The 27977-nt window shown below is 38.3% G+C and overlaps 1 protein-coding gene across 2 annotated transcripts in view; it reads left to right on the forward strand.

Moving 5' to 3' along the window:
- The window catches only part of CDK5RAP2 (CDK5 regulatory subunit associated protein 2), a 96389-nt gene that overhangs the window by 57994 nt on the left and 10418 nt on the right, over positions 1-27977 (forward strand). For both annotated transcript variants that reach the window (XM_067542147.1, XM_067542148.1), the window contains 14 exons: positions 288-753; positions 2918-3173; positions 4943-5059; positions 7801-8401; positions 10658-10890; positions 13670-13718; positions 14792-14979; positions 16177-16302; positions 20609-20725; positions 23289-23478; positions 23689-23810; positions 25030-25287; positions 26944-27027; positions 27174-27433. In XM_067542147.1, coding sequence (XP_067398248.1) covers positions 288-753; positions 2918-3173; positions 4943-5059; positions 7801-8401; positions 10658-10890; positions 13670-13718; positions 14792-14979; positions 16177-16302; positions 20609-20725; positions 23289-23478; positions 23689-23810; positions 25030-25287; positions 26944-27027; positions 27174-27433 — 3067 coding nt within the window. The remainder of the gene's footprint in view (positions 1-287; positions 754-2917; positions 3174-4942; positions 5060-7800; positions 8402-10657; positions 10891-13669; positions 13719-14791; positions 14980-16176; positions 16303-20608; positions 20726-23288; positions 23479-23688; positions 23811-25029; positions 25288-26943; positions 27028-27173; positions 27434-27977) is intronic.

The following is a 27977-nucleotide window of genomic DNA, read 5'->3' on the forward strand; positions in this document are numbered from 1 at the left end:
GTTATTTTATGTAAGCAGTTGCTGTGGTTTCCACAGGTTTCTTATGTGATCACAAATGGGTGGAGGGGATGCAATCTACATTGTCACAAGTGGGAGGGGAAAGTGTCTACAAGGCAATCTATGAAAAAGTTTGAGAAGCTCTGCTCTGAATCTGCTGGAAAGTAAAATGGAAACTCATAGAAGTCTACAGTATGTCAAATCTCTACAAAAGTGTTCCTTAGGAGATGTTCTTGTTTTCTTAAACAAAAAAGCAAAACGCATGTTTTTTTTCCCCTCTCTGGATAAAGGAGACAAGAACAAATGAAAATTGTAATTGCACTGTTAGATCATCTGAGCGCAACTGAGCAAGAATGTTTAAGTGAAGATATAGAGAATAAGGATGAAAAGGATCTTAGGCAAATGATTATTCAACTAAGAGCTGAACTGAGACATTTCAAGCAGGTCAATAAATTCTTAAAGCAGCAAGTAGAATTGAAATCAACTATTGATGGAAAAGAAAGGCTTTATCCAGATACAGCTCCACAGGTTAATAAGGAGATTGAATTGTTAAAAGTGGAATTGAAAGATACAGCTACACAAACAATGACTATAGAAGGTAATGTCATGAGACTCAAACATGAAGGCAAAAGAGGAGCCTCAGAAGAAAAAAAACAACACTCAAGATTAAATGTAGAACGAGAACATCAACAAGAAAATACATATAAGAAGGGTGAGCAGCATGAGAGACTTTCTGTTACAAGTAGAACAAATAAAGTAAGTTTATTTAAGATTCCCTTTTTTAACACTTCAGGGTAGACAGAGAGATGAAAAACAAGATTTACTTTAGAAATGAAATACACATTTCTCATGTAATTAAAAAAATTAGTAGAAGGGATTTCTGCCAAATATATTTAAGATAATTGTACTTACTGTACAGTGCCTTTTATCATATACTTCAGCGTGCTTTAGAAACATTAATTAAGCCTCAAGCCTCCCAGGATTTGGTATCAGTAAATATTGTATCAATTTTATAGGTGGATAAATTATGGCATATAGGGCTTGATTTTCTATTGCCTTTTTACTTGGCATAATTGTTCATAAGAGGGTAAAGTGTGTGTGAAATCACACCATTAGACTTTTAAGTCTAAGCAGAGAATTAGGCCTGGAGAATTGAAGAGACTTCCCTAATGTCTCGCAACAAGCAGTCCTGAGTCCCAGTCCTCTGGTTTAATTGGACTCTTTACATTGCCTCTTATTCTTAGACAAGTATGGTCACATTTTCAAAACTGGCCTCTAAAACTGGGTACAGTTTTTCACATCCATGTTTGTATATGCCTACCCAAAAACTCTAATTTTGGAGTGTAGATTACCTTTGCATGTGTAATTCAGGTGTTGGGCAGCTAACGGCTGATCTGCACATACATATAGCTTAGGACTACAAAAATTGTGCATACATTGATTGGTGTATACAAAAGTGTATACATGCATAGTTGCATCAGCAACTTTAGAAACTGTGTTGAGGCCACTTTGAAGATTGAGTCCCTACGCAACAGACAAGGACAGCTTTTGGTATTGTGCATTACTAATAGAGAGTTTGTAGCCTTCTCTGAATGGGAAGTTCCTGCCTGTGTGTGTGTATTGATCAAAAGGTTCTGTGGGCTGGCAGTATCAGCAGCTCATTATATTTTTCTGGATCAAGCCCTAACATGGAACTGAAAGAAGTTCAGGGTTAACACATTTTAATAAAAGAATGAGAAAACTATCAGCATTGGATTTATTTTCCAACATCCAAATGATATTGTGTTCATATGTACCAAAGGAATTGAGTATATCATTAGGAAAATGAAACTGGCTTTTTATTATTTTAAACTGTGTAAAGACTATAATTGCTAGGAAATGAATGTGGAAAAATAATGCAGATTACAAAATAATAGAAGAAATTGCAGTACTTACGATGCTAGTGGAGCAACTACATAACAAAAGAAGTAAATCAGATCTATTTAAAGATATTATTATTGATTTTTATTTTTATTTCACACAGTCCTGTTCATCAGCATAGTGTGAGAATTCTCAATGCCGAGATCTCACTGTTTCTTTTCTCCAATTTGGACAACTAGGACACGTGTAGGGGAAGTTCCCGAAAGATGCCAGAATGAAAATGTGATTGTCGATTATTATTTATGATGAGACGTAAACCCCTCCCCCCACTAACATTACTACACCAGTGGTAAATAGGAGCTTTGCTGAGGCAGCCTGCTCATCATCTTCAGTATGTGTGGGGAAGAAGCTATCCTTATTTTCTAGATTCCCTCTGTGGTTGGTACAAAGAACCATGTTGATTGGCTTAAAAGTTACCAGCAGGCCCTCACTGTGATAGAGGGAATACTGCTGCAAAGCAGAGACTGTTGGAGTGAAGAGAGGAGAAAATGAAGCAAATATCTTTAGGACTGTGGAGGGTGGAGAGGATTTTTTGTGTAAAGAAACAAGGAGCTAGGGAAGAGGCACAGAGATCCAAAAGGAATTAGTGGTTAAAGAAGACAAATGAGATGAGTATATATTCCCCCAAGGCGCACACAGTGTAGATTTAACTGATAAATCTGTAGATTAAAAGTCTTTACCAGTAGATAGTGAATCTGCCGACTTCGTTCCATGTGCTAGAATACACATGGCACAAGGCTGTGGAATCATAAACAGCACTTGCCTTTAGAAAATTATAAGGGGCTGGGCCAGGGCCAGGAGGATATTTCGCTTCCCTGTGAATGCTCAAATTATTTGCAAGGATATCGCTGTCTTGTTTCCAATACTAAACAGTATAGCACCTAATTGGTATGTACAAAGATTTACTAGTGTTTTTTCCTGGTGATCTTGTTTATTCCTCCCTTACCAAGTATCTCATTCCCATTACCAAAACCCATGTTTTATTGCATCTATCTTTCAGAGCGATTTCATTTATCCATCCAAGAAATCCCGTTTACCCATTCCATTAAAATCATCTAGATCATTAGGAAACATTCCCTTAACCTCCTGTATGCAGAAGCCAGACATGCATTTGCAGCACCGATTCATGGTACTTGATGAAGGTCTGAAGGAATGTAAAGTACAAAACAAACAACTTCACAAAGAGTTATCTTTGGGTGGATCTGTAATTGAAAATCTGCAAGAGAGGCCCGAACAAGAAAGAGTATTGGTGAGAGGTAAATAAACATTTGCATTTAAAGTGCAGACAAAATAACATCTAGTACTGCTTGAAATACTAGCTTCTTTTCTTACAGTGGAAATAAAATATAGATCACTTTTACATACCTACAATACTGCTTAATCTTACAGTTTGATTGGGGACAAATATATATCCTAAAAATCTTTAGTGTTGTTTTATAGTTAGATTTGTCTTTGCAGCCAAAACATAATAGAACTTGGTATGCAATGAAAGTACATGGTATATGTGGCATAAACTACATAATAAATAAATGATAGTCTCATAGCACATTTATATAAATATGGGTTAACCAAAATGTTCATTTATAGGATTCCAAACTGAATGGAAAACATGGAGAGATGAAAGTATAGATGCACTATATTTGTTTGTGTTGCATAAGTAAATGTACCTGATTCTACCATTGACCAGCCAAAGTGTCAAATGGCTTTTTCCAGCTTAGTGAGATTTAATTAAATTAATTAAATAACTATATCTACAAGGGATTACAAATTATAACACAGTTGACAATATATATTATATAAAGATGCAGTATGGTGAAAAAGTGCATTTAACTGTAAGATCAATAACAGAGGGGTTGGAAGGGATGTCTAGAGGGGAAGAGATGATTTCAGGATGTGAAATGAGAGAGAGTCAGAATTATAACATGTAGTGTTCTACAAAGCAGCAGCTGTAGAGTAGAAGGCTCTCTCACAAGCAGTAACAATGTTGTGGGAAAGGATAACAGTGACCCAAGTGCTTAAGCTATTGTAAAGGGGAGTAAAATTGGAACAAGGGACCCCATTCCACTCCTGTTAATAATAGTAATAAATACTTCACTCTTATCTTGCGTTTTTTTATCAGTATATCTCAAAGCACTTTACAAAGGAGGTAAGCATCATTATGCCCATTTTACAAATGGGAAAACTGAGGCATAGAGAGAAAAAGACTTGCTCAAGATCACCCAGCAGGCCAGGAACCAAGTTAGGAATAGAATCCATGTCTCTTGATTCCCAGTGCAGTGCTCTATAAACTAGGCCACTGTAGTACCATCTCCATAGTGCTTCCCTGAGTATTTATTTGTTTTTATTAAAATTGATGGAAGTTTGGTCATTAGCTTCAGTGGGAGCAAGATCTAGCCCATGGTCTGTGAAGTAGGCGAGAGCAAAGTTCCATAGAGAATTTTAAGAATGAAAGTAGTTTTATACAGGATTCTGAAATTGAAGTGTAGCCATTGAAAGGTTGCAGTTCTTTCACCCCTATCATCAATTATTTTGGCATGTATATGCAAGACGGGTAGCAGCATTGTACACTTGTTGGAATCCTGAGATCAGGGCTCTTAGAGGTTGTGGAGAATGAAATTAGAATCATTGCTTAAATTGGTGAAATTATTTATCTTAATTGTAAACACACACAAAAAATGAAAAATCAAACACTAAAAATCAATTGAGTATATAATAAAGGTACTGATGGCTGGCATGTGTTCATCATGTAATGCAGAATTTTGTGTAAGAACTTCATCTGGGGAAGGAAGCCTTTGACATTCAAATTTATTGTAATTATCTTGATAGTTAATTTATGTATTTGAAAAATATGTGCGTAGACTATTTCACATGAGCAGGATATTTGTGTTTTTGTTTACTACAGCAGTTCTTTATATGACTTCACCATTCTGAATTGTTGCAACATCAGTTGTTTTACTATCCTACTTTTTTTTTTTTTAAGTCACTTAGCTAAGTTTTCTTTTCTTTTTTCCTTATATTTCTCTAGCTGAATCATTGGTCAGATTGGATTGTGAAGAGATCCAGGTAGAATCGCAGTGTTCTGGTTTTGAAACTTGTGGCAAGAATGAAAATAAGATGGACATGGATCAGAAAAACAGTGAAGGTAGAGCATGGACACAAAGTCATAATGAGGAAGCAGCACTGTGAAAACTACTAATTTTACAATATATTGTCTTATTGTTTTCTGTAAATAATTGTAGATAACTCCTGTAGATAATTGTCCCTTTTCACCATTACTTGTTAGTTTTAAATATTGTTTACTTAATTAGTATAGAATAATTGTCCCCAAGTTAGTGTTTTAAGGGTTATATTTTCAGAAGGGTCACAAGGATTTATGAGCAGTGTCCAATAAAAATAATGAGTTGTGTGCCTAACTCCCAAACACAGTACTGCAAACCTCCTCGGTTCCTCTGTTCCATTCTGTGAATTGAGTATGTTCATTACTGTTTGCTTCTCCATACTGTTATGAAATGCAAGGAGGAAGCAATAGAATGATAGCATTCTGCTTATCTGAATTATTTGAAGGCATTTGGCTTAGTTGAAACCTAACTGAATCATGTAATGAAAATGTAAATGGGTTTAATACCCTGTACTATGTGCATCTACATAATCCATTTGTCTTTTTGAGAGGGCTTGGATGACCTTTTTATCTAGTTGCATATAGAGTACTGAATAGGAGACTAATTCTGCGACCCTTACTCACGTTAACTTTTACTCATATGAGTAGTCCTACTGAAGCCAGTCAATAAGGGTTTGCAGGATATGTATTTATTGTGTGTGTGTGGTACATTTAAAGTGCACTTACAGGTTCTGCTTTAGTTTAAAGAGCAGCTAATGCCTTATGAAAAACCATAACAAGCATTCTAATTAGAAACAATACAACTTCTGAATTTTCTGGTTTTTTCCACCTCATATTTTTAGTTTGTAGGACATACTAAATAACAGTGAAAACAGGATTATTGAGTTTCAGAATTCATCTAGTTTCACTGTTTGTTCCTCACCTGAATCCACAGCCTTCTATGACATCTTAATCATTACAGCAACCAATTGCAAAGTCACAGAGGATTATGTCTTTCTTGTGGAGTATAAGCAGGAATAGCCAGTGAACTATTAAGAAATGTATCTTATTCTTCTGCTCAGGATCTCCCCGTGAATCCTGATGCGATAGAGTTTTCTCAAGAGTATTCCTGTCTTGTGACTCAATAGCATTTGGAATGTTGAACAACATAAGGAAGCAGATGCAGCAATCCATGTATAAAGAAGAGCATCATCCCACCCTTCAGTACACGTGGGATAGATAGCACAGTGTAACCACTTAATTTCTTTCCCGATTTTTGATTCGGCTTGCAGAGTTATTTTTACTTGCTTGTGCTCATTCTTAGCTCAGGCATCCATATCCACCCCACTCCATTCTTTTTAGGAGTCCAATGTGTCAGACTTTGGATTGATTTAAGGCTTAATCCTGTGAGATGCTGAGCATCCTCAACTCCCATTGAAGCCAGTGGGAGTTGATGGTGTTAAGCACATTGCAGGATCGAGCCCTTAACGAGTTAGGATGAAAGCTCCTTTTTGAACGTATCCACTGGGGAATGTTGGCACTTTACAGTGCCATTCTTCCTGTCACCAATGCCTGTTTCCAGTCCCTGTGAAGGTTCAATGGGGGGGCTATTGAACCTCCTTGTTCTCACCTTGAGAAAGTAGACAAACTCTATGATAGTCTTATGCCAGTACCAAAGGTAGACAAGTTCCCTCTCAATAATGAAATTACTATGGGGTCTTCACAGTACATTGTCTGTAGTGGGCTACTATAGCCAAGAGGCCAGATACACGCTATCTAAGGAAAACAGAACTGATCTGTCACTAGTCGTTCAGAATCCTTTATTATTTTATCAGTAATTTCCAGATTTAGATTTTTCTTCATTTCCATCTGACACTTGGCCATGGAGATCATAGGGCTTTACCAGTATGCTATGCTTGTCTAGAATATACATGTAAGGGCCCTTGTCTTACTTCAAGATGCTCCAAAAAGAGGGAGATAAACGATCTTAAGTATTTGTGATCTTTTGCAGAGCTAGCCTGATGATAGGACTTTCTTTCCTGGTAACAAGAGACTTCCAAGTCCCCTAGCTACTCACTTGTACATCCCCTCCTCTCCTTCCCCCAAGAAATGTAGACTATGTGGTGTATAGAAGTGTAAAGCTTTTACTGGCATGAATCTGCGGTGATGGCATAACTCATGAGGGGCTTAGCCAAATGTGAGTTGTGTAGGGCATCCCAAATGAGCACCAAATAAAACCTTTAACATCACATGGTATTATGGATTTTATTTAGGCCACATTTTAGAGAGAATTTTTTAGAACTTCTTTTTCTAACTTTACTATATTTATTAGTAATCTTTAAATTCCAGTTGGCTGTGTATGGATATTGGAGCTAGAGAGAAAATAAAATTAATTTTTAGAAGTTTTTAAAAAGTATTTAAATAATACGGGTCTGCTTGTAAATCAGTGTTATAGTGTCTTGTGTTTGAGGACTCACCTTGGTGAGTTGAAACTGGACTTAGCAATGTCACTGCTCTAGCACTGAATATAGCAAGTGTAATTTTAAATCCTTACTTGGAGAGAGAGCTGGTTTTATATATTGAAAATTGGTATTTGGAAGCTGATTGGAGGCTTGGAATGTTAGAAGTGTAAGATGGATTAGTGGGCACAGATGATGAGGTCAAAGAAACAAACTAAGCAGAATTTATTTTATTCCCTTGTGGAAGTGAAGAGATTTGTTCAAGTGCTATTTTGAGCTGAAAGTCAAGTAAATATTGATGCTCACATTCAAGCCTTTTATTTTCAGAAACGAAAACTCCTCATAACATTAGTGACATGAATATTCTACATTCACGGAAAGAGCGAAATAAAGAGTATTCCATGGATAACCAGGACATTGACTCAGCTACAACATATTCAGGTTCCAAGAGTTTGCTTTCTCTCAAACTGAGTGTAGCAAGTACAGATGCATTTGATGACTATGAAGTCATAGACGACCTAGAAGAATTGAGACAAAGAATTAAGGATTTGAAGTCTGAGCTTGAAAAGTACAAAATGTTCGTATTTCATTTGCAGCCTACTAAACATTTTTTGCCCAGTGATATTTTCAATATAGTTTTGAATGATGCTGAATTGCCCATGGAAAGACATGTTATACAAATGCAAGATACTGATGGACAAGAGACCAAAACGTTTTCGAGAGTACATCAGCAAGTGGATTATGAAATCCACATTGAAAACCTAAATTCACAGTCTTCAGAAACACCTGATGAACAAACATCACAAAAGCTTAAGCAGCTATTATTAGAAAATGAGGCCGAACTTGAAAGAGAGCAAATTGCAAATATGCATCTTCTCGATGAAGTATATCATCTGCAAAACAAACTTAGAGAAACATCACCATCCAAGTGAGTAATACTAACACATTTTCAGCCCCTATGAGTAAGGGCGCAAGTACCAGTATTATAGGAGGTAATTCCAGGGACGTTCATATTTACATGTGTCCGTAGTGCAGTGATGAAGGCTAAAATTTGTTAACATTAATGTAAAATGACAGAGATTTTTAGTTAGAAGTTGCCTTATAAGTACAAAATATTATTTCTACTACTAAAGAACTGCTTCTAATACATCCATATCCTCCTCCCATGATGGTTTTTATGCCACACGGCTTTTTCCCTGCAGAGGCCTATAAACATGTTTGCTGCAGGATGCTGTCTCCTATTTGGTTTCTTAAGTGAGGTTCTCCCTTGTGCAGGTTTCTCTGTGGGAGGGGATGACTTAAGCCAGATATGACAGAGACTCTAGGGGGCTTTCATCATCTTCTGCCACTCGGGGCACTAGTCACTTGCTGGTTTAAACTAGAGTAAATGGTGGATTCTCTGTAACTTGAAGTCTTTAAATCATGATTTGAGGACTTCACTAACTTAGCCAGAGCTTATGGGTCTATTATAGAAGGGGGTGGGTGAGGTTCTGTGGCCTGCAGTGTGCAGGAGGTCAGATTAGATGATCACGATGATCTCTTCTGTCGTTAAAGTCTATGAGTTTCTAAGACATAATCAATGCCCTCAGAATTTTGCTGCACTCACATTCTAATTTTTGTGACAAGGGTAAGGAAATTCTACATCAGATCTGAAATCTCTGAAACACTTCTATGGGTGCCAAATTTCTGGGAACCCTCTTGGCCGTGTGTCTACATTTATGTATGCAATAGTAACGCTAGCATTTAAAATGACAATATGTCGCAATTGTATACAGTAGTGCCTTTCATTCAAGTATCTGAACGCACTATACATTGAAATTAATGAATGAAGCCTTATAACAGAAATTCACAAACCAGTGAATCTTCCCTGTGAGTCTAGGAAGTATCATTTTACATATGGAGAAACTGAGGCAAAGAAAGTTAAGTAATTTATCCACAAATCAGACTGATACTCTCCAGCCTAGAATCTGGATCTCCTGGTACCCAGTCCTGTAGTTTAGCAACAAGATCACTCTTCCCTGGAGGGAATATCTGATGGCAGCAGGTAGAACACACACAAGTCTTCAACCCTTCAGGTTTCTTATGAATTAATTCATGATTAATGATGCTTGCAAGCCCTTGATGTGGCCCTTTAATGTTAGCTTAGAAAAATACCCAACTGCTCCATAAAATATCTGTACTTGCATGTCTTGAAAATACACTTCGTACATATTGCATACATAGATCTATGTAATCTAAGGGATGTGATGGTATTGGCTGCTGTAAAGTTTTAGTGCCATGGGTTTGGTATCACTGCATGACTCACAAGTGACAGAGCCACAAGTGAGTTATACATCTCTCCGTAAACAAGTAGAATAAAAATGTAATAGCAATCCACACTGTCATAGATTTTGTTTATGCCCCATATTTTGTTCATTTTTTTTTCCTTTTTCAGTCTCTTCCTCCTCCCCCGAGGTACATGCATCTGTAGAAAGAAGCATATCAGTGATAGCGACATTTGCAATATAAGGTGGACATCTATATCCACAAGTGCAATATAAATTCAATTATTCTGAGTTGAAATTTATATCTTAGCTTTTGAAATACAAGAATTTAGGCAGTAAATTGGTTGTCATGATCACATCTGTAGTAATAAACATATCAGACAAAAACCTAGAATTTGTCTTACTGGATGTGAAACCATTAGTCCACAAAGTCTAAAATCCTTCCTCTGCAGTCAACAATACATAATGTTCCAGAGGAAGGTGGACCCCATCTGACTCCCTTGGCCCCTCAGAGACAACAATTGTAGAGAAGACACGTATATTTTTTATCCTTTTCACTCATTCCTTCCCATTTATTTCACTGTAGCTCCTTCAGGTGCCATCTGACTCATATGTTTGTCAGATTCTAAGAATCAGGTTAATACTGGGTATTTCAGTGATCTACAAGCAAATTCATCATTTCGGTTCCCATCTGTGTAAGGAGTGACATAAAGCATGATAACCTGCAAGTTGTCTGCATGAATACAAAGCCTAATAGTAGGGGCAAGACATCTTTGTTAGTGTTGCTGTAGGGTATTTTAAAAGATACTAGATTTACATAACATTCAATTCTAGAAATAGAATTTTAATTCATTTTAGGTTTTCTTAAATGTTTAGTTATGGTCAAAAAATACTTTTCAAAGATCATTTCATTTCCTCAGATATGATTCACTAGTTCATTCCCAAGCTCGAGAGCTCTCCTTTCAACGCCAGCAAATTAAAGAGATCCACAGCATTTGTGTCACTTATCATCAGCATCTGACGAGCCTTATTAAAGCTTTTGAGGAGCTGCTTCAAGCCAGCGATGTTGATTATTATGTTGCCGAGGGCTTCCGTGAACAGCTGAATCAAAGTGTGCAACTTTTTGAGAAGCTGGAAAAGAAGTTTCTATATGGTAACTAGTTATATTTCACAGCCTGTTGTCTACAGTGCATAAATATTTTATTGAAATCTGAAGAATTTTTATTATAATATTTTTGCCTTAGAAATCAACTTCTATGCATTTTTCTTGTGTGTATCCTCAAGTGACTCACGGTAGGATCTTCCCAGTACAGTTCTTTCAGTCAGAAGGGTAGGCAGACAGCTGCTCTTACTGCCACTGCATGGCAGATTTAATTCTAGTGCCCGTGCAGTGCTTGATTTTTAACTTTGTAATTGTCATTGCTGTTGGGTCCTTCCACCTCAAGTTGTTTGTGTCACAAGACAAACACACCAAACAACCAAAGCTACTTGGACTAAAGCACAGGATACAACAAAACCAATGACAGTTTTAACAACACATGGACTCAGGATTTTTTAATATGGGGTCCAGTCCAGCTCCCATTGAGGTTAATGCAAAGACTGACTGACTTTTGATTTAGAGGCTTTTTGAATCATGCCTACATGTCTGATCAGCTCCCATTGAAGTGTTCATAGAAGTTTTTCCATTGATTTCAGTGGGAATTGGATTGGGCCCAGAGGTTTTAGAAAATCAGTGAAAAATGTGGCTTTTTTTGTTTAATGCTACAAATACATTAAATCATAAACAATTATTTGTGTTTTTAATACAGATTGTCATTTGTAAGTGAGGAAAATGCATTACATTGAGTAGAGCTTTTCCCTAGCAATAAAGGAATTGCCATGTCACTGGGCCACCTAGTCTCTGACTGTGGCTACTGTCAGATGCTTTGAGTGAAGGTGCAAGAAATCCTGTACTGGACAATTTTGGAATGACCTGCCTGTAGAGGAAGTCCTTCCCTAACCATCATCAGTTAGAAGGTTGGATTATACTCTGAAGAATGAAGGTTTACACACCTTCTGAAAAATTTCTATCTTTTTGGGGTTGATATTTTTTGGGTACTCTAAGATCTCTCTCTCCAGTCTCTGTCCCCGTCCCCATGCACGCAGAATGCCATAAAACATTAGGCTGGAGAGCAGTTGCCTTGAACATCCAAGAAATAGGACTCTCAGAAGCTTTCAGTCACTTTTATATTGTTCTTTATATTTATAGGCTATTTTAATCAGGAAGGTCTGTTGAGATCCAGGATTTTGTTGTAGAGGGGGCCCTGGGGACATAAGCATGGCAACAGCATGGTGAAGGAAAGACAGATTTACATCTTAAATCATGGCTATTTAAAATGCAATGCAGTTCCCTAAAATAGTCATTGAAATTGTTATTTATCACCCAAAGGAACAGTGTGCCATACCCATTATCATAATCTTCATGCTTTGTTACTGAGGAAGTTTGAGTGACAAAGTGATGGCAAAGAGAAAAAGGAATACTAAGATGAGCAGAGTCCAACAAGAAAGCTCTTTTCCCTAGCTTCTCAAGGATGGCCTTTCCCAGCATATCTCAGTCAACTGACAGCATTTTTGCAGGTGTCAGCTGCAAAGTCATCTTCAAGCAAACACTTGAGGTAGTCTTTTAAAATGGGGACACTGACTCCAACATCTTCATGTAATTGCCTGAAGAAGATTTTCTTCTGAAACATTCAGTGGGGAATCAAACAATGGTCCCTGTCCTGTCTTCCTTTAAAAAGCTGCAGCATGTTGTAGCTTTGATTACTCAACTAAAGGGGCTGTATATTTGAAAAAGATGCTCTGACTAGTGTGTCATACCAATGTAACGAAAGATTGAGTGTATTCAGTGATTTCAGTGGATACTTGCATTACAAATAAGAAGATTCTGTAGTTCATAATCATTAACATGTCTTAACCCCCCCACCAAACCAACAGATGGTATCCTATATACTATGAAAAGTCACTGACAACTGAGACAATTCAATATATCTAACAGAATGGTGTTGCACTGAACCACACATTAAAATAAAATGATGTCTATAGGATTATAAAGAACATTTGGCTTATTAAGAATTGACTGTAAAGCAGTAGCATAAACAGCCTTCTGCCTGTGCATTTCATTCCTGATCTTCAGTACATACCTCTGAAATTCAAGTTCTGTGCCTTTCTTGAGCCAGGACTGTCAGTTGTGCTTGATCACATGGAGACTTAGCACTGTGAACAAGTGAGGGGGACTCAGGTGACGTCACCAAACTCTTGTTCACTTATGATCCAAAGTAGAATTTGAACCCAGATCTCCAGAGCTGAAATATTACTTGCTGTGCGATCCACTTTTCAATCTAGAATACGAAAGGCAAAATTCTGGACTTACCTGCTAGAGGCAATGGGAGCCCTGCTCAGCATGCAATATATGTAACAGACATTCTGCCAACATGACTCAAGGTGGCCAGGGGACAAATGGGATGGAATCTTAACTACTGCCTCATTTTCTTAGCATGCAGTCATGGCTTTCTTATACTGTACACCACAGCAGATGCAGTGGGGCCTTCACCAGGACCCTAACGCTGTGAAATTCTAATAGGTGTGGTGACCGGCTACCATTCCTATCATTCTCCTGAGCATCAGGTAGGGTTAATGCTGTGCTAGCATGGGATAAACTCCAAGGTACTCGCATTGTATTTGGCATTAACACATTAATTGTGCGTCTTCTCACTGATGAGTGCACACCCTATACTGTGTGTGTTTCTGACTTATGCTGGTAACTACTTGCACTTTCCAGATCTCTGTTCAATTAGCCTTTAAGTTATTTAAATATGTTAATGCAGAGAAAAGATTAGATAACCAGTATTGTTTTGAGAACACCTCCTTTTTAAAAAAAAATTGTTGTTTTGCAGGAGAATCATTGGATGCAGAAGTTGCCAAACTTTATGAATTAGTACAAAGGTGAGAATACCATTGAAGGCTAGCATTAAACTTGTTGTAGTGTATGTAATTGATAAAGAGCCTACATGTTTTTTAGTACAGCTTCAACTCTATTGCTCTTTGAGCTGGCTGTTGTTTATACATCACAAGTTCCATTAATATCCATTTTGTTAATAAAATATTCATAGAAAACAAACCCAGCTATCTCTACCCACTTCTCAGCAAAGGTTTAACAACAGAGCCACTAAAGTGAGGTGTCAGGTTACTAAGACTCTGTTACATTTACTAGCATACATAAAATTAGGACAGCATACTAGGACAGATTAGCATAAATATTTAGGATGGATGCTTAGCACAGCTGAGAGAAGAGGGTAGGCAAAGGCTACTTTTTGGCTTCCCCTCACCCTGGGCCTGAACTGTAGGGACTAGCTAAGGAACTCATTGCCTTGGGATGTTGCAAAGGCCAAAAGTATAACTGCATTCAAAAAAAGAATTTATATAAATTCATGGAGGATAGGTCTATCCAGGGCTTTTAATCAGGATGGACCCCAGGCTCTGGGTGTCCCTAAACCTTTGCCTCCAGAAGCTGGGCATGGATGACATGAGTAGTTGCCCAATTTTGTTCATTCCCTTTGAAACTTCTTGTATTGGCCACTATTGGAAGGCAGAATACTGGGCTAGACGGACCATTGGTCTGACTCAGCATGCCCATTCTTAAGTTCTTATTGCCCAAATGCATTGCTTTCTGACTTCATTCTCAAAATACCCTTACATTAGAGGTGTGGAGAGCAGGTGCTGTGAAGTTACCTAAATTGATTTTATGCCTGCCTAGGAGTCTCTTGAGCTGGTGCAATCCTCAGCTGCCTTTTTAAGGCAGCTGCAACTGCCTTTGCCACAAAAGGGACTTAAAATATATCAGTTTTGGAAAATGAACTTTAGGAGTGAAATCCTGGCTCTGTTGAAGTCCAGTGATGACAAAAATCTCCTACTATACATGTATTCTGTGAATTTGACATCAGTCTTCTTTATTGATTGTGCTTCTAAAGCAATAATTAATCACTGTACATTTAAAAATATTTTGCTTGACACAAAAGGGATAATGAGAAGACCACCACAATGCACCAGCAACTTAAGGATGAGTCACCTCTACCGTCTGCTTTTCATAGCTTGTCTGACTTTGAAATGTCAGAAAAGTCATCTCTTGGATCACCTGAACATAAGCAAGACCTAGCAGAAGAAGAACATGACAAACTGGCACTTGTGCCAAACAAGTTTCCCCCAGGTAATTTTTTTCCCACTGAAGATTTACTATATATTGGGGAAAATTAGATAAATAAAAAATTCATAAGGGAACTAATTAAGAAATAATGTGGAATGTATATCTCTTTCATCTTTCCAGTATCTTGCATAATCATTTGTAATTTCAGTAATCATGCGTACCAAGATGACAATGATGGAAGCTATCTCCTCTTTGAAACAAAATTAGCTATGATATTTCGTGCCTTTGTTGTTTTGGACTGTCATTTTTTACAGTACTCTAGGTGGTCTTTAAATAGACAAGTTATGTGGGAAAACAGGCAATTGTCAAGAGATTATTAAATTAAAAAAAAAACAACAGATTTTCTAATTTTATAATACCTAGTCTAGTGTTTCCTTGAGAATTGTAAGTGCTGCATAATTAATAAGTGGTGTCATGTTTGACATGGATAGTTTCAGTAAGTGCAACCTATGGTTAAAGTAGTTTGCTGTAGACAGAGATGAAGGCAGCAGCTGAATTACCGCACAGTGTTCAGGGAAAAATTAGTTCAAAATAAACCATCAGTATATGACATGGATAACCTGACAAACAAGATAGTCACAGTTAGAACTGTAAGTTCCTGACTAATGCTGAAATGTACAGCAGATGGAAGAGGAATTGTCGAATGGCAAAGAAAGAAGAAAAAGGTACTGTACTAAAAACTAGATAGAACAAACTTATTTGTTAAGGCATGGACTCTGTCTGTTAAATCGAGGACTTATTTTATACATGAGTTACTCTAGTGATCATTCTGTTGTTATATGGGAAATCATCTACAGTTGGTTTACTGAGTCTAGAAATGGAGTTGTATTGGAAACTTCAGATTCATTACCAAATCAAAAGAACAGTTTAACTAGAAAATTGTGTGATCTTATACTATTTTTAAGTTGAAATTTAGAAGAGATTAAAACTAGCGCTTATGATTATTTGAGAACACCAGAATAAAGAGTTCATGAAAGGAATGTTTAAATCACCAAATACAATATTCAGTAAGACCCATGTAAGTTATTGAAAAGGGCCGCTGTGAATACCATTCATTTAGCCTCTCTCACTGTGATTTTTGTAAAAGATTTTCTAGCTATTTTACCACACCACGCACATTGCTGGGTGTACTGTACCCACTGTAAAATAATACAATCATTTATTCAAAATGAAAAGAGACTTTATTTATTTATTTATTAGCGTTATTACTGGTGCATCTTCAAGAAATTCGAACTCTGAGACAACGTTTAGAGGACTCCATTAAAACTAATGAAAGATTGAGAAAGCAGCTTGAACGACAAGTAACAGACCTTGAACTAAATCAAGGTAAAGCCTTATTTAATCATGAGTGAAATACACTGGTGCTTAAAGCCAGAGTGATTGAACTCTGCTGGAGGAATGTGGGTGGGTTGAGGAGAAAACTCAAACCCCTAGGAAAGGGTACAATATGGGGGCATTGCAACCACTGCATTGGCACTGGTCCATGGTGAGCTGGATTAGCAGCTGCAGGCCCTCCACACTACTTGTTTATTTGCATAAATGTGGATCCCATGACCCCTCTCTTTAACTTCCTCCGTTGCATCAGGTATCCAATCCTCATGCAGAGATCCCTTCCATAGTGTACAAGTGTCCCATATGGATGTTCCATCCACAGCTCACACACGCTCCCAAAACAGGGTTAATATGCTGTGGAAGGCCTTGTGCTACCTCTTTGGACATAGGGTGAATTTAATCCTGGGAATGAAAAGCCCTTTTAGACTGCACTCTTGTCAGATAAAAGCCTAGATTTTCTGGCTTTTTGTTCTGTTTTTTATTGTTGACATGGGAATTTGCATTTTATATGTCTTCAAAATGAAGAATGAGAAGTTACTGGCTCAGATTCTTCACTGTGTCCAAGCACAGACGGGCAGCTGCAAGGAGCTAGTTGCAGCTACCTAATTTTAGGACTGCCCAGCTCTGGTATAAATTAAAGCAAAAGGAGTCTTGCTCTAACTCCAGTTGCTGCCGTTGATGGTATAAGGGTCCCTTAGTCTAGCTTAGGTTTGAGTGTAGTAGAGCTCATCTTTCTCCCTCTCCTCCCCATTACATTAGAGATTCTGGGACTGGTTAGCATAATATATGACTGCACGACCACTACTAACTCTGTGTCAGTGGAGATTCCCCTACATGGGGGGGCGGGGGGTGTGCATTCTCCACAGGGAGTGTCTGGATGTTTTAAGGCCATTGTGTGCTGCATAGCAGCACAAACTGGTCTTCATGGAAAAGAGTATGCGGTCCACTATCCGCAGCTTGTTATCAGAATTGCTTGTAGTGAGAAGTTTTTTCATAATAAAACAGAATTATGCCTTTAACTGAGGAATACACAGCAGAAACTGGTGGAATTTTTAAAAAGTCCATTTTTATTCAGTTTTCTCGAATGTTCGATATGAAAAACATTGAAAATATATAAGTTAACAGGAGCTCAGCACCTTTGAAAATCAGACTTTCTGTTTTAAAGCTTTTTCATAAGGAATCAGCCAGTCTTTAACCAAGCAGGCTTTTACAATAAGTATATGGTACAGTGCATATTTTTCTGCACATTACTTTGTTCTCATTCTCCTTCCCCACACTTTCCCCCTAGAGCCATAGATTAATCTGCAATATTACATAAGAAGGAGGCAACAAGTATATGTATGCTGTCCTCATACTCCGTTTCACTAATACTAGAATTAGATTAATTACGTTTACATCATCCCCACAATCCATTTCTGTTGTTGTTTAAATGGATACTACCTACAAATGGCAGTTTGCTTTCAAGAATAATTTACACTGATGGAAAGGTGTATAAAAGGCACCCATTTCATTCATGAAGTATTTACGCTGCCGGAAAGCCATACTGTTCTCATGAAATAACCACATTGAAACAGTTCCAACTCTTTTACAGCTTCATAAAGATTCTGGAAAGGGCATTCATTAATTCAGTGAAAGTATATTCTCTTTATAAACTGTCTTATGCCTTCCATCTGTCTTTTTGCTACATTAGTAAATTTACCAATGCATGGAGGGCAAATTTGGAGAGGAATGGGAAAAGTAGCTACTTATTACACAAACCCCTCTTTTGCTTCTTTATTTGCTTAGCATTTCCTATTGCTTTTCAAGATCTGTTTGGGGTATAGAGATGTGTGTTCTCTCTTCAGATAATAATGATTGCCACTTTTGTCAAGGTTTTCACACTGTGTTTTGTGTTTTAATTTTAAAATTGGCTATAAAAACATACTCGTGGGTGAACATGAGCTAGATTTTAGCCGTGGGGATATATTTTCTAAAACAGATGTTTTTAAACATGCTTTTATTTAATATCTTTATTTTGTTTTCCTTAAAAAACAAACAAGTTATAAATATACTTAGATGATGACTGGCAGCCTGTTAAATTCATTTTATATTGAGTTGTTTATTCACTAGACTCTAATACCAAGAATTACTTTAGTCTGTCTGATAAATATTTTATATATGTACACCATGTTTTGCCATTTTGCCATTTATTTATAATATTTACTTTGTCTTAAGTACTCAGAAGCCTCTGGGCTTGTAATCGTGGAGATAGTCGAATGACTCCATAGTTAGAGTTGAGCTGAAATTTTCTCTAAAATCAGGACTAAAATATTCGCATCATTTCAAATGCTAGACTAAAAGTTCAACCTTTAATTCTGAACTTTCTAGGTCTCTATTGCTTGTTTTGATATTTTTAAATATGGTAAAATCAGTAAAGGTTTTTATCCTTAAGTTACTGATATGTACACTCATCCTTCAATTGCAACTTCAGAGTACTTTTTGTCTGGGAGAAATGTATTTATTTATTTATGTTTGCTGGTGTTTTCTGTGGTGCCCATCTGTCTGTCAGTCTTCCCTTGGAAACCTCTAAGGTCTACAAAACTTTTTGTGTTCACTGTTGCGATACATGACATAACCAAAACTCCTCAGCATAACTGCAATCATAGCTTCTGAACCTACACTCACATCTGCTAGCTGGACCCCCATGCACCTGACCTGTACAGAATTCTCTGCTAGTGGGTCTAATTGCAGGATCGTGGCCTTATTACCATTGGGGCTACATTTCGCCTTTATGAGGTAAGAGAACTAATAGTTAAATTTCAGAGCTGTTCAGTGTAGCTTGTCAAATAACATGAAAGCGGGGTGATGGGCAATAAATTAAATTGGGATCGAGATGAGACCATCAAGCTCAGACATTTCAAGTTGAATTGCTTTGTTAAAATTTGAAAGGCAAAAATCTTTTGAGTTCACATAGCTACCTTAACTCCAACATATAGATAGTAAAATGCCATTAGTGCCAGGCTTCTAGAGCTTTTGAATCTTTCAGTAATGACAAGTGTGTATCATGGCACACTATATCCCAGTTAGGTAGTGGCTAAGAGCTTCAATTGGGATTGCAGTAAAATGAGGTTAGTCAGAGAAAGTACAGCACATCAAATTGAATTGCTATAGCTGAAAGGCATCCACTGCCTTCCATTCAGCTATTTCTTTGCCAGATGGTTATTTCTCTATTTATCAACTGAACAGTTGGCACCCATTTAGTTGTCTTGATCTTTGCTAAAGTAGTAGCTTTTGATTCAACTGTTCAATAAAAATATATTTTAAATAACACTATTAATCCCAATGGATCCTGAAGAGATTTACAAGTCTAAACAGATATATGCATTTTGCACAGGGCTATTACTTCATTCATCATTGAACCATCACCACCCCGCGAGTGGAACATGGCAACGTTAGCAGTGCACTATAACGTGGCACTTCACTGTAGTGTATATGAATAGCCTTATACCCAGTTCAAACTGCACATGGCATTTAGGGAGGTAGAATGATTCCCTAGGCGTGGCCAGGACCCCAAAGTTAGCTCCTCCACTCTTACAAACGCCAGAGGATTTGTAGTGACCACAAGTGGCCAGGAAGGATCTCAGTTTTTAATCATAGACAAAGGGCCACAACTCCAGCAGCCCATTCCCTTACCGCTACGTTGGGCCATTGAGTGAGCATTAACTTGGAGTCCAAAGTCATCAACAGAATCGATATCACTACTTCCCTGCACCACTCACCCTAGGTTTTTCTTGAAGGTCTCCCATGCAAATACTAATCCAGTCACCCTCTCTTAGTGTGTGAAATTTGAATGGCTCTCACCCGAGGTGGTCTGGTTACATGTAATCCAGTTTGAACACAGAAGATATAGTGGGATTTATCTCAAGTTAAATGTTAGTACAATACACCTCATTTTAAAAATGTGTAATGGTCTCTCAGAACATTGCAAATTCTTGCAATTTGTCCCACTGCATTTTTTGGCTGGTGGCCGAACATGAATGTGACGTATCTCGTTGCCTACTGAATCTTCCAGGGATAATTTAGCAATTTTGGTAATGTTAGCACAATGAATGAGGGTACTTAGGATGCAGAGCTTTGGTTTGCTTAGTGTTTACTTGAATTGCCTTTCAGTCTCTAGCAATGATAACCTTCAAAATATATAGGGGATAAATATCTTTCATAACATGTTTTTCTGCTTTGTTTAAATTGTTCTTGTCTGGAAAGTTTAATCTTTACTGACCTAGAGATGACTCATAAATCATTTTTATGTATATATTTATAGGTTCTGCAAACATTTTTAACCATGGCTCAGAGCAACATAATTCCCTGACTTCTGAAATTCATTTCCTGAGGAAGCAAAATCAAGTTCTGAATGTAATGCTGGCGAAAGGATCTAGAGGTAAAATATGAAACTGCTTTAAAGAAGCAGCTTGCAATTTTGAACGCATCATACATTTTTATTCCAAGTCAGAAAACAACAAAATATTTACATTATTTTCATTAAATTGCCTCCACAGCTCTCCCCACTGGAGAAATTTCATGATTAGCTGTTGTATCCAAACACAGGGTAATAGGGATGGAAGAGTTGGATCAGCAGCACTCTACCTCTGTTATGCTGCCGCTCTCTGCCCACAGCATTCTCCTTTTTTGTGTCCTCTTTCATTTCTTCTCTCCCTCTGTTTGCTCTTCTCCCTCATTTTTGTGCGTGCACATTCATCTTCTCTTTTGTGCCATTTTCTCTCTTTTCACCCCTTTTTGGTACAGCCTCCTTTCCCAAACTCTGTTTAAAGATCTTGCCAAAAGAAACTGGCTAAAATTATTCCGTTTCGTTCTGAATGGAGCTCCTTTCACACAGAGCTGGCTGCAAAGGGAAATAGACTAATTTCCCTTAAGATTCTAGAGCCTGATGCAGAGGGAAAACTGGATCATTCTAGTCAGTTTCTCTCTGCAAGCACTTTGCCTCAGTTCCATTATTTTTGAATAATCAGTTTCCCTTTACACCTTCTTAACTTGGCTCTCAACTCTCCTGAGCTCCACATGTGCTCTAAGCAATAAAATAAAATTAATTCAGCCCCCTTAACAAGAAACTCTTTAAAGCATGTAAAGGTAATCCTTGGGTCAGATGCCTCTCTATTTGCAGAGTGGCGTATGGACTGTTTGTATAAAAGAAACATCATGTTTTCTGCTGTAGAATCACTTGGTGCTTAGCAGTTTATTCATGGTTTATCTTTTTATACTGCATAAGCTAGTGTTGATTTTCTTTGTTGCCATGTTTGACAGTATGTTTCTAAAGTCAGGCCTTAAGTTTTGTAAAAATTATGTTTAAGCCCTGGTCTACACTACAACATTTTATTTTGGTATAACTACGTCGCTCAGGAGTGTGGAAAACGCACACCTCTGAGCAACGCAGTTATACTGACCAAACTCCAGTGTAGACCAAGCTATGTTGACAGGAGAAGTCCTCCTGTCGGTGTAGGTAACATCTCCACTAAACGCTGCAGTGGTACAGCTGCGCCACTGCAGCGCTGTAAGTGTAGACAAGCCCCAAGTAATGTTCATCACAGCAAAGCATTGTTGCCTTTTATTTTTAGGACTGGATCAATTTCCCCAGAGTTTGTGGGCATCTTCCCCTTTTTATCTTGAGAATAAATACCTTCTGCTGCAGAGTATGTTGGTCCCCAGTATCTGTCAAATCTTCGCCTTACCTCTCTTTCTGTGGTATTACATGAAGTCATATGGGCACCTGCTGCTGATTTTTTTGAATCAATGCTCTCTATTTTCAATGCAAAGCAAAATGATTTAGTCACATCACATGTAAATATGAATAGGAATCATGTGGTTGAATCCCCACACACCATGCTGAAAATGAACCCGTTTCTATCTAATTCCAGTATTTTATTTCACCCTGTTGTATTCTCAGATATGTTCATAGTTTGCTTATAGCTCTGTGCAAAGGTATGGGATCCTGAATTGTACAATTCAGTATTTTAATATTGTGACACGGTCCCCGGGGTACAATCTGGCCTGTGGGACCAATGAGCCCTCCAAACTCACCTGCCTGGATTGTCTCTCACACTGTAATGCTGATGTCAAGGTACAAGTCTCTGACAGGCACTGCACTTATACAGCCATCCACAGGCAGGAATACACCCAGCTGAGTTACATGAATGATTTCCCAGCCACTCATGAATCATCAGTCGAGAGAGGCTTCAGCCAGTTCCCCCCAGCTCCCCTACCTTGCACGTCAGAAATATGCCATCTTGCACTGCTCAAAGTTCCCTTATGTCTGGGAGATGGAACGATTCCTCCTTTCTGACCCCTGGCTGGGAACTCCTTTCTCCTTACTGGCACTGGCCTCGTAACATGACCAACTGCTCCTACTGACAGTTCTCAGTTAAGGAGCCAACATGGGGGTGGGAGGATGGCTGGTCATATCAGAGGCAGGGGAGAACTGGCATGGTGCTGTTGGCATGCAGGCAGATAATGTTGGGAAAGAGCATTTCAACATTCAGTGGAGGATGGAGGGTTAATTGTGGGACAACTAGAGAGGCAGGAGTGGCCTTACTTGGTACCTTCTGCCCCTCAACAGCAGACAAGCTTACTACTCAGTAAGAGCACTCAAGTTGAATATGCTCCCTGTTGGAGTCTAATCCTGCAAGTTACTGAGCAGCCCTTTCCCGTTGCTTTTGTCAGGTGCAGGGTGTTTGACATGTGTAAGGTAGTGCTCAGCTTCTCATAGCATTGGGCCATGAGTGTTCTAGGGGCTGAACTCTACACTCCATTCAGGCACATTTATCTACCAAAAATGCTTTCAAAAATTGGAATACTAAAATCATAAAACTCGAAAGAGCATCTTATTTCTTTTCTTATTCTGCTAGTGCTTAACAAGTTGAATTTGTGCAGTAATGGTGTTTAGATACATTGTGGGAATTGCAACCAGCTTGTATTTCTTCTCATTGCAGATAAACAAAAGGAAAACGAAAAGTTAAGAGAATCCCTCTCTAAGAAGAATGCAATCATTGAGCATCTTCACGAGGATTATGAATGTGTCAAAAAAGAAAATGAAAGGTTGCAAAAACAAATCGGCAAAAAGGAGGATGAAAATAGGCATTTGACTCTCGAGATTTACAGCAGTCGAAATGAATTAAACAGGTATCAATCCTGTCTCTTTTTAACCATTTTCTTCTCCAAATGAACATTGTGTGACATACACGTTTAGCCATAGCCATTAACATTAATGAGAACTGCATAATTACATTCAAGAAGCAGGGAGAAAATTAGAGGGGTGGGGAATTTTAGATTTTAAAGGAATGAATAAGCAAAATTTAACCTTTGACTTATGAGTACATTGGAACTTAACAGGTTGCAGACAGAAATGAATGCAAAGCAACATCAGCTGTCTGAGAATGACAAATTACTGCAGTCATTCCGAGTTGAGCTAAAGGTGTACGAAAAGTTGGATGAAGCAAGGAGAAAGAGAAAAGGTATTTAATGCCTGTCATGTCTGCACTTTGTTTTTGCAGCCATACCAGCTCTGGCTGTGATCTTGTCATATTACACAAGACAAGAGTTGGGCTGAGTCAGTATTTCCTTGGTTTTACTTAAATCTCTATTACTGCTACAAAAAGTGGTGTTGGTGATTTCGTAGCAAGTGGCACTTTTCTCACAGAGTCAATATTAAGAGAACATCTCCTACATAGTGTCAGGGGCAATGTGTTGCTGGAGGTACTGTCCTTTGAATGATATGTAAAGCTGAGCCCATGCCCACTTGTAGTTATTAAAGCTGTAGGGGAAGAGAATGAACCCTACCTGACTACTTCCTCCATCTTCCAGGAGCAAGGGGGCAGAAACCTTTCTGAATGAACATCACATTGGTGTAGATAGGCAGAGGTGGGGGACAGCCCCAACTGCAAAATCCAACAGAAATCCTTGCAGAAATTAATGCTGTTTCTTGCTGTGGTAATTTGCATCCTCTTTATAGTTGGATTTAGTGCCCAGCTGCAGCAGAAGAACCAAGCTGACAAGGGACAAAGCAAGAAATATAGAAGGGTTGACTCAAGGATAGAACTAAATTTCCCTGCAGTACTTGCAGCATCCATGTAATTAGAGGATCGCAGAAAACTTCCTCCTTATGCATCTGCAAAACCCTTCCTGATGAGTGGAGAATCTTTTGGGATATTAGTGTGCAGGACTCCAGGAAGCCCTTTTTGTGCTTTCCCTTTGCTAGGAAAGGGAAGAACAGTGCTCTGAATGTTTCTCAGTTTCAGGTTGGTTCCTCTAGTTGCCGGGTGATCACAATTCCCTTTGTTCCTTATGAGAAATTAAGCTATCAGTTGTACTCCATTCCTTCACCTCGTGCCAAGATTACCGTTCCTTTTTTTACTTCCCCCCACGGTGTATTAATGCACTTCAGATTTTATAAATCTTTCCATTCTAGTCTCTTATTATGCCTCATCTTGCTTTTGGCATGCGACTTATTAGCTTTTATGGACAAAGTGAAAAATAATTTTCAGTTCTTATTAAATCGTTTGAGGGTAGAAGCAATTAAGATTTCCTTTTTTTTTGGTCAAACCATTATCTGAATACTGTTTGTAGTTAATTCTTAATATTGAGAATAAAGCTGGTGATAATTTCCTTGCTCAGCATTCTGATAAGATCTAACATTTTTTTAATTGTTAACGATGTTAAGTGTTTCTTTTAAAGGCGTCTTGGATCCTGGACACGATGCATCAGAAGAATTTGGAAAAGATCAAAATAATCCACTTGATTTACATGAACTATTGACTGAAATACAGAGTTTGCGAGTGCAGCTTGAAAGAAGCATAGAGACAAACAAGACTTTGCATGAAAAATTGGAGGAGCAGCTTTCAAAAGAAAAGAGAGACGAAGCGGGCTCAGTGTCAGCTGTGAATATCAACTATCTTTTCAAACGAGATTCACAGCATTATACAGGAATGAATGGTACTGTGCAGTACATTCTTTTATAACACTGTAAAAACCTGTGCCTTGTTCTTCAAAGATGCCTCTTTCTCCTAAAGCCTTATGTGACATCAACTATGTGATTTGGGAGCTGTCCAGGAGATTTTCAAATCCCTTTCCTATTAGAGTTATTAGTGCATGTAGAGGTGAAATGCACACTGTCTGATAGCCTCCAACTGTCGGTTCCTTTTCATTCAAGAAATAGCTTTGCAGATGATCTCTGGAATGGAAGGATGACTAGGTTAAGTTTCCATAAATTTTGCTTACCTGGGGGTTCTGTATTTAGTGCATAGCTCTATAGCATTTGCTAGAGGTGACTGTGCATTATTCAAGAACAATCAATAAGTGCACTGGATGGTCTTTGTATAAATCTTGAGGAATATTTTATTTTTTATTTGCACTGGTTTTCAATGATAGCATTGTAGCAAATCAGAATTCAGGGGAAAATATACTGAAGGTTTTTACACAGAGGGTACAAAAGTCACAAGGGTCCTATCTCCTCTATGTCCCTCGTGGAACCTGCTCTCAGGAGAGCACAGACTGTTTCTTCCTAGTGCCCTGGAGGCACATGTCACTCAGTAAAGGGTCTGAGGAATGAACCCACATCTCTTCCCCCACACTAGCCTGCCTAAACTCCCGGTTGCACTACAGAGAGCAGGTTACAGCAGCCAGGGGTTGATTGGGAGAGTTTCTGAAGCAGTAGGGCTCTACACATACAAACACACCCATGTAGGCCTATCTAGCACAATCTTACTTGTGCTCTATATAAGATACACAGATTCGTATCCAATCAATAACAAACCTCTCATTGACTCTCAATCATTCCCCCAATCTCCCTAACCACCTATGAGGAAAAACAATGGCAGATTCTGCTCCATCCCACAGGTGAAGAAGACCCTGAACGTAGCAGAACCAGTATGTTAATTCTGTGGAGGGTTTTCCATGGCATCAGCATCTAGATTACTGTAACTTGGGGCCACTCAGAAGCTTAAGTGGGTGCAATATGTGGCTTCTCACTTGCTGAGCAGTAATGTGGGTCGTGCAGGGAGCCCATAACAATAAGCACCCTGGTCCTTGATACATTTATAGGTGTAGTTCTAGGTGCTAGTCTTAACTAATAACAGCTCGAATTATTAGAGACCTGCTTCTCTGAGACACCATTACTTTCTGCCATACTGCCACAGGTGAGATTGCAGGGTTGGTTGGGAAGGATCCAAGTGTGGTTTATTTGAGAGCAGACAGGGCAGTTTTTGAAGGCTGTGCACCAAAGCCATGCTTCAGTGGCTGTCTTTTTTCTCATAGGTTTTTAAGGAGGTTGGAAAGATGATATCAAAAGATCTGATGGCTGGACACAGTGCTTTACGTTTTGTGGAGAGTTAATGAGAGGCTTGTGGTTGTTGATTGGATGAGAATATTGTACTGATGCATTTCCAGTGATTAGATTTTGAAGCTGCACCAGAGATTATTTGCTAGAGAAATAAATAAAAATATATATGCATGTCCTGGACACTGGAGAGCTCTGCTTGATTCCTCTGCTGCTGCAATACTCAGATTTGGGGAGTAGCGCCATTAAGAACTTTTTACTGAAAGTATGTTACCTGCTTACTGATGCACTCTCTTTCTGTTCTGGATGTATAGATGTTGGTCACAAATTCTCCGCTACCGGCAGTAACGTATGTGAATTACAAAAGCATGGACATGGCACATCAACAGCAAAAGCAGGTACATCCAAGGACAAGAACATCAGAAACAAGCAAATGTTCTGTTCCCAAGTTTCTTTTCAGATTTAGTACAGCATACATTCTTTAGCTTTTTGAAAGGATTGGGCTTTAAAAATTGAGTTAAATTTAACTTTTCCCCCACTTTAGAGACACAACTAGCGTCTAAAGAAGATTTAGACAGCTCTTCGCGGTGCAGTAGCAGCTCATCTACTGGCACATCATGCACTCCTCGTCTTGTTCCCGGTCATCGTATGTGGGCAGACAAAAATGGACGCCATATCCTTGGCTTGATTGAGGATTATAATGCTCTACGAAAGCAGATCTCTGAAGGCCAAAAACTGGTATCTGAAATGGAGGCTCCTCTCGGAAAGATCACTGGGATGAAACACCAGGAACCAGGAGTAAAGGTAAACATTGAGAATGAACAGGGGAAAATGAATTTGCCTAGTCTTGTAAAACATATAGATCAATTAAATGCAACAGATCATGGAAATAGTGTACAAGCTTCTCTGAACAACTCTGCCAAAGCATCTCAGCCTTGACATGTACTACTCCTGTTCTTCTAGTCCTACGTCCCTTCTGAACCCGTTGAATGCTGATTTAATGATGATGTGGACAAGTGACCTCCTCTTAGTCCTGAATGAACAATCTCTTTTTTACTTGAGTCTTTAAATGTGTGTTAACCTATTTTTCCCATAGGTGAAACTACTGCTTCAAAATAGAAGTTAGGATTTATGACACTGGAAATATAATCAGAAAGCAGATAATGAAAACATGGAGACAAACCATGTTAAAATGGAGTTAAGGTGGAAAGTAGAGCTGGTTGAATGTCAGATGTCCCATTCCGCACAAAATTTCAGAACAAAAAGTAGAATTTTCAAAATTCCTGGGGAAGTAAATCTGGAAGTTTTGTTTTGAAAGAATTGAAATGTTTAGTTTTGAAAATTTCAA

This window comes from Emydura macquarii, unplaced genomic scaffold (genome assembly GCF_026122565.2).
Source record: "Emydura macquarii macquarii isolate MOO-44397 ecotype Brisbane River unplaced genomic scaffold, CSIRO-AGI_Emac_v2 contig_691, whole genome shotgun sequence".
In the NCBI taxonomy this organism is placed as follows: domain Eukaryota; kingdom Metazoa; phylum Chordata; order Testudines; family Chelidae; genus Emydura; species Emydura macquarii.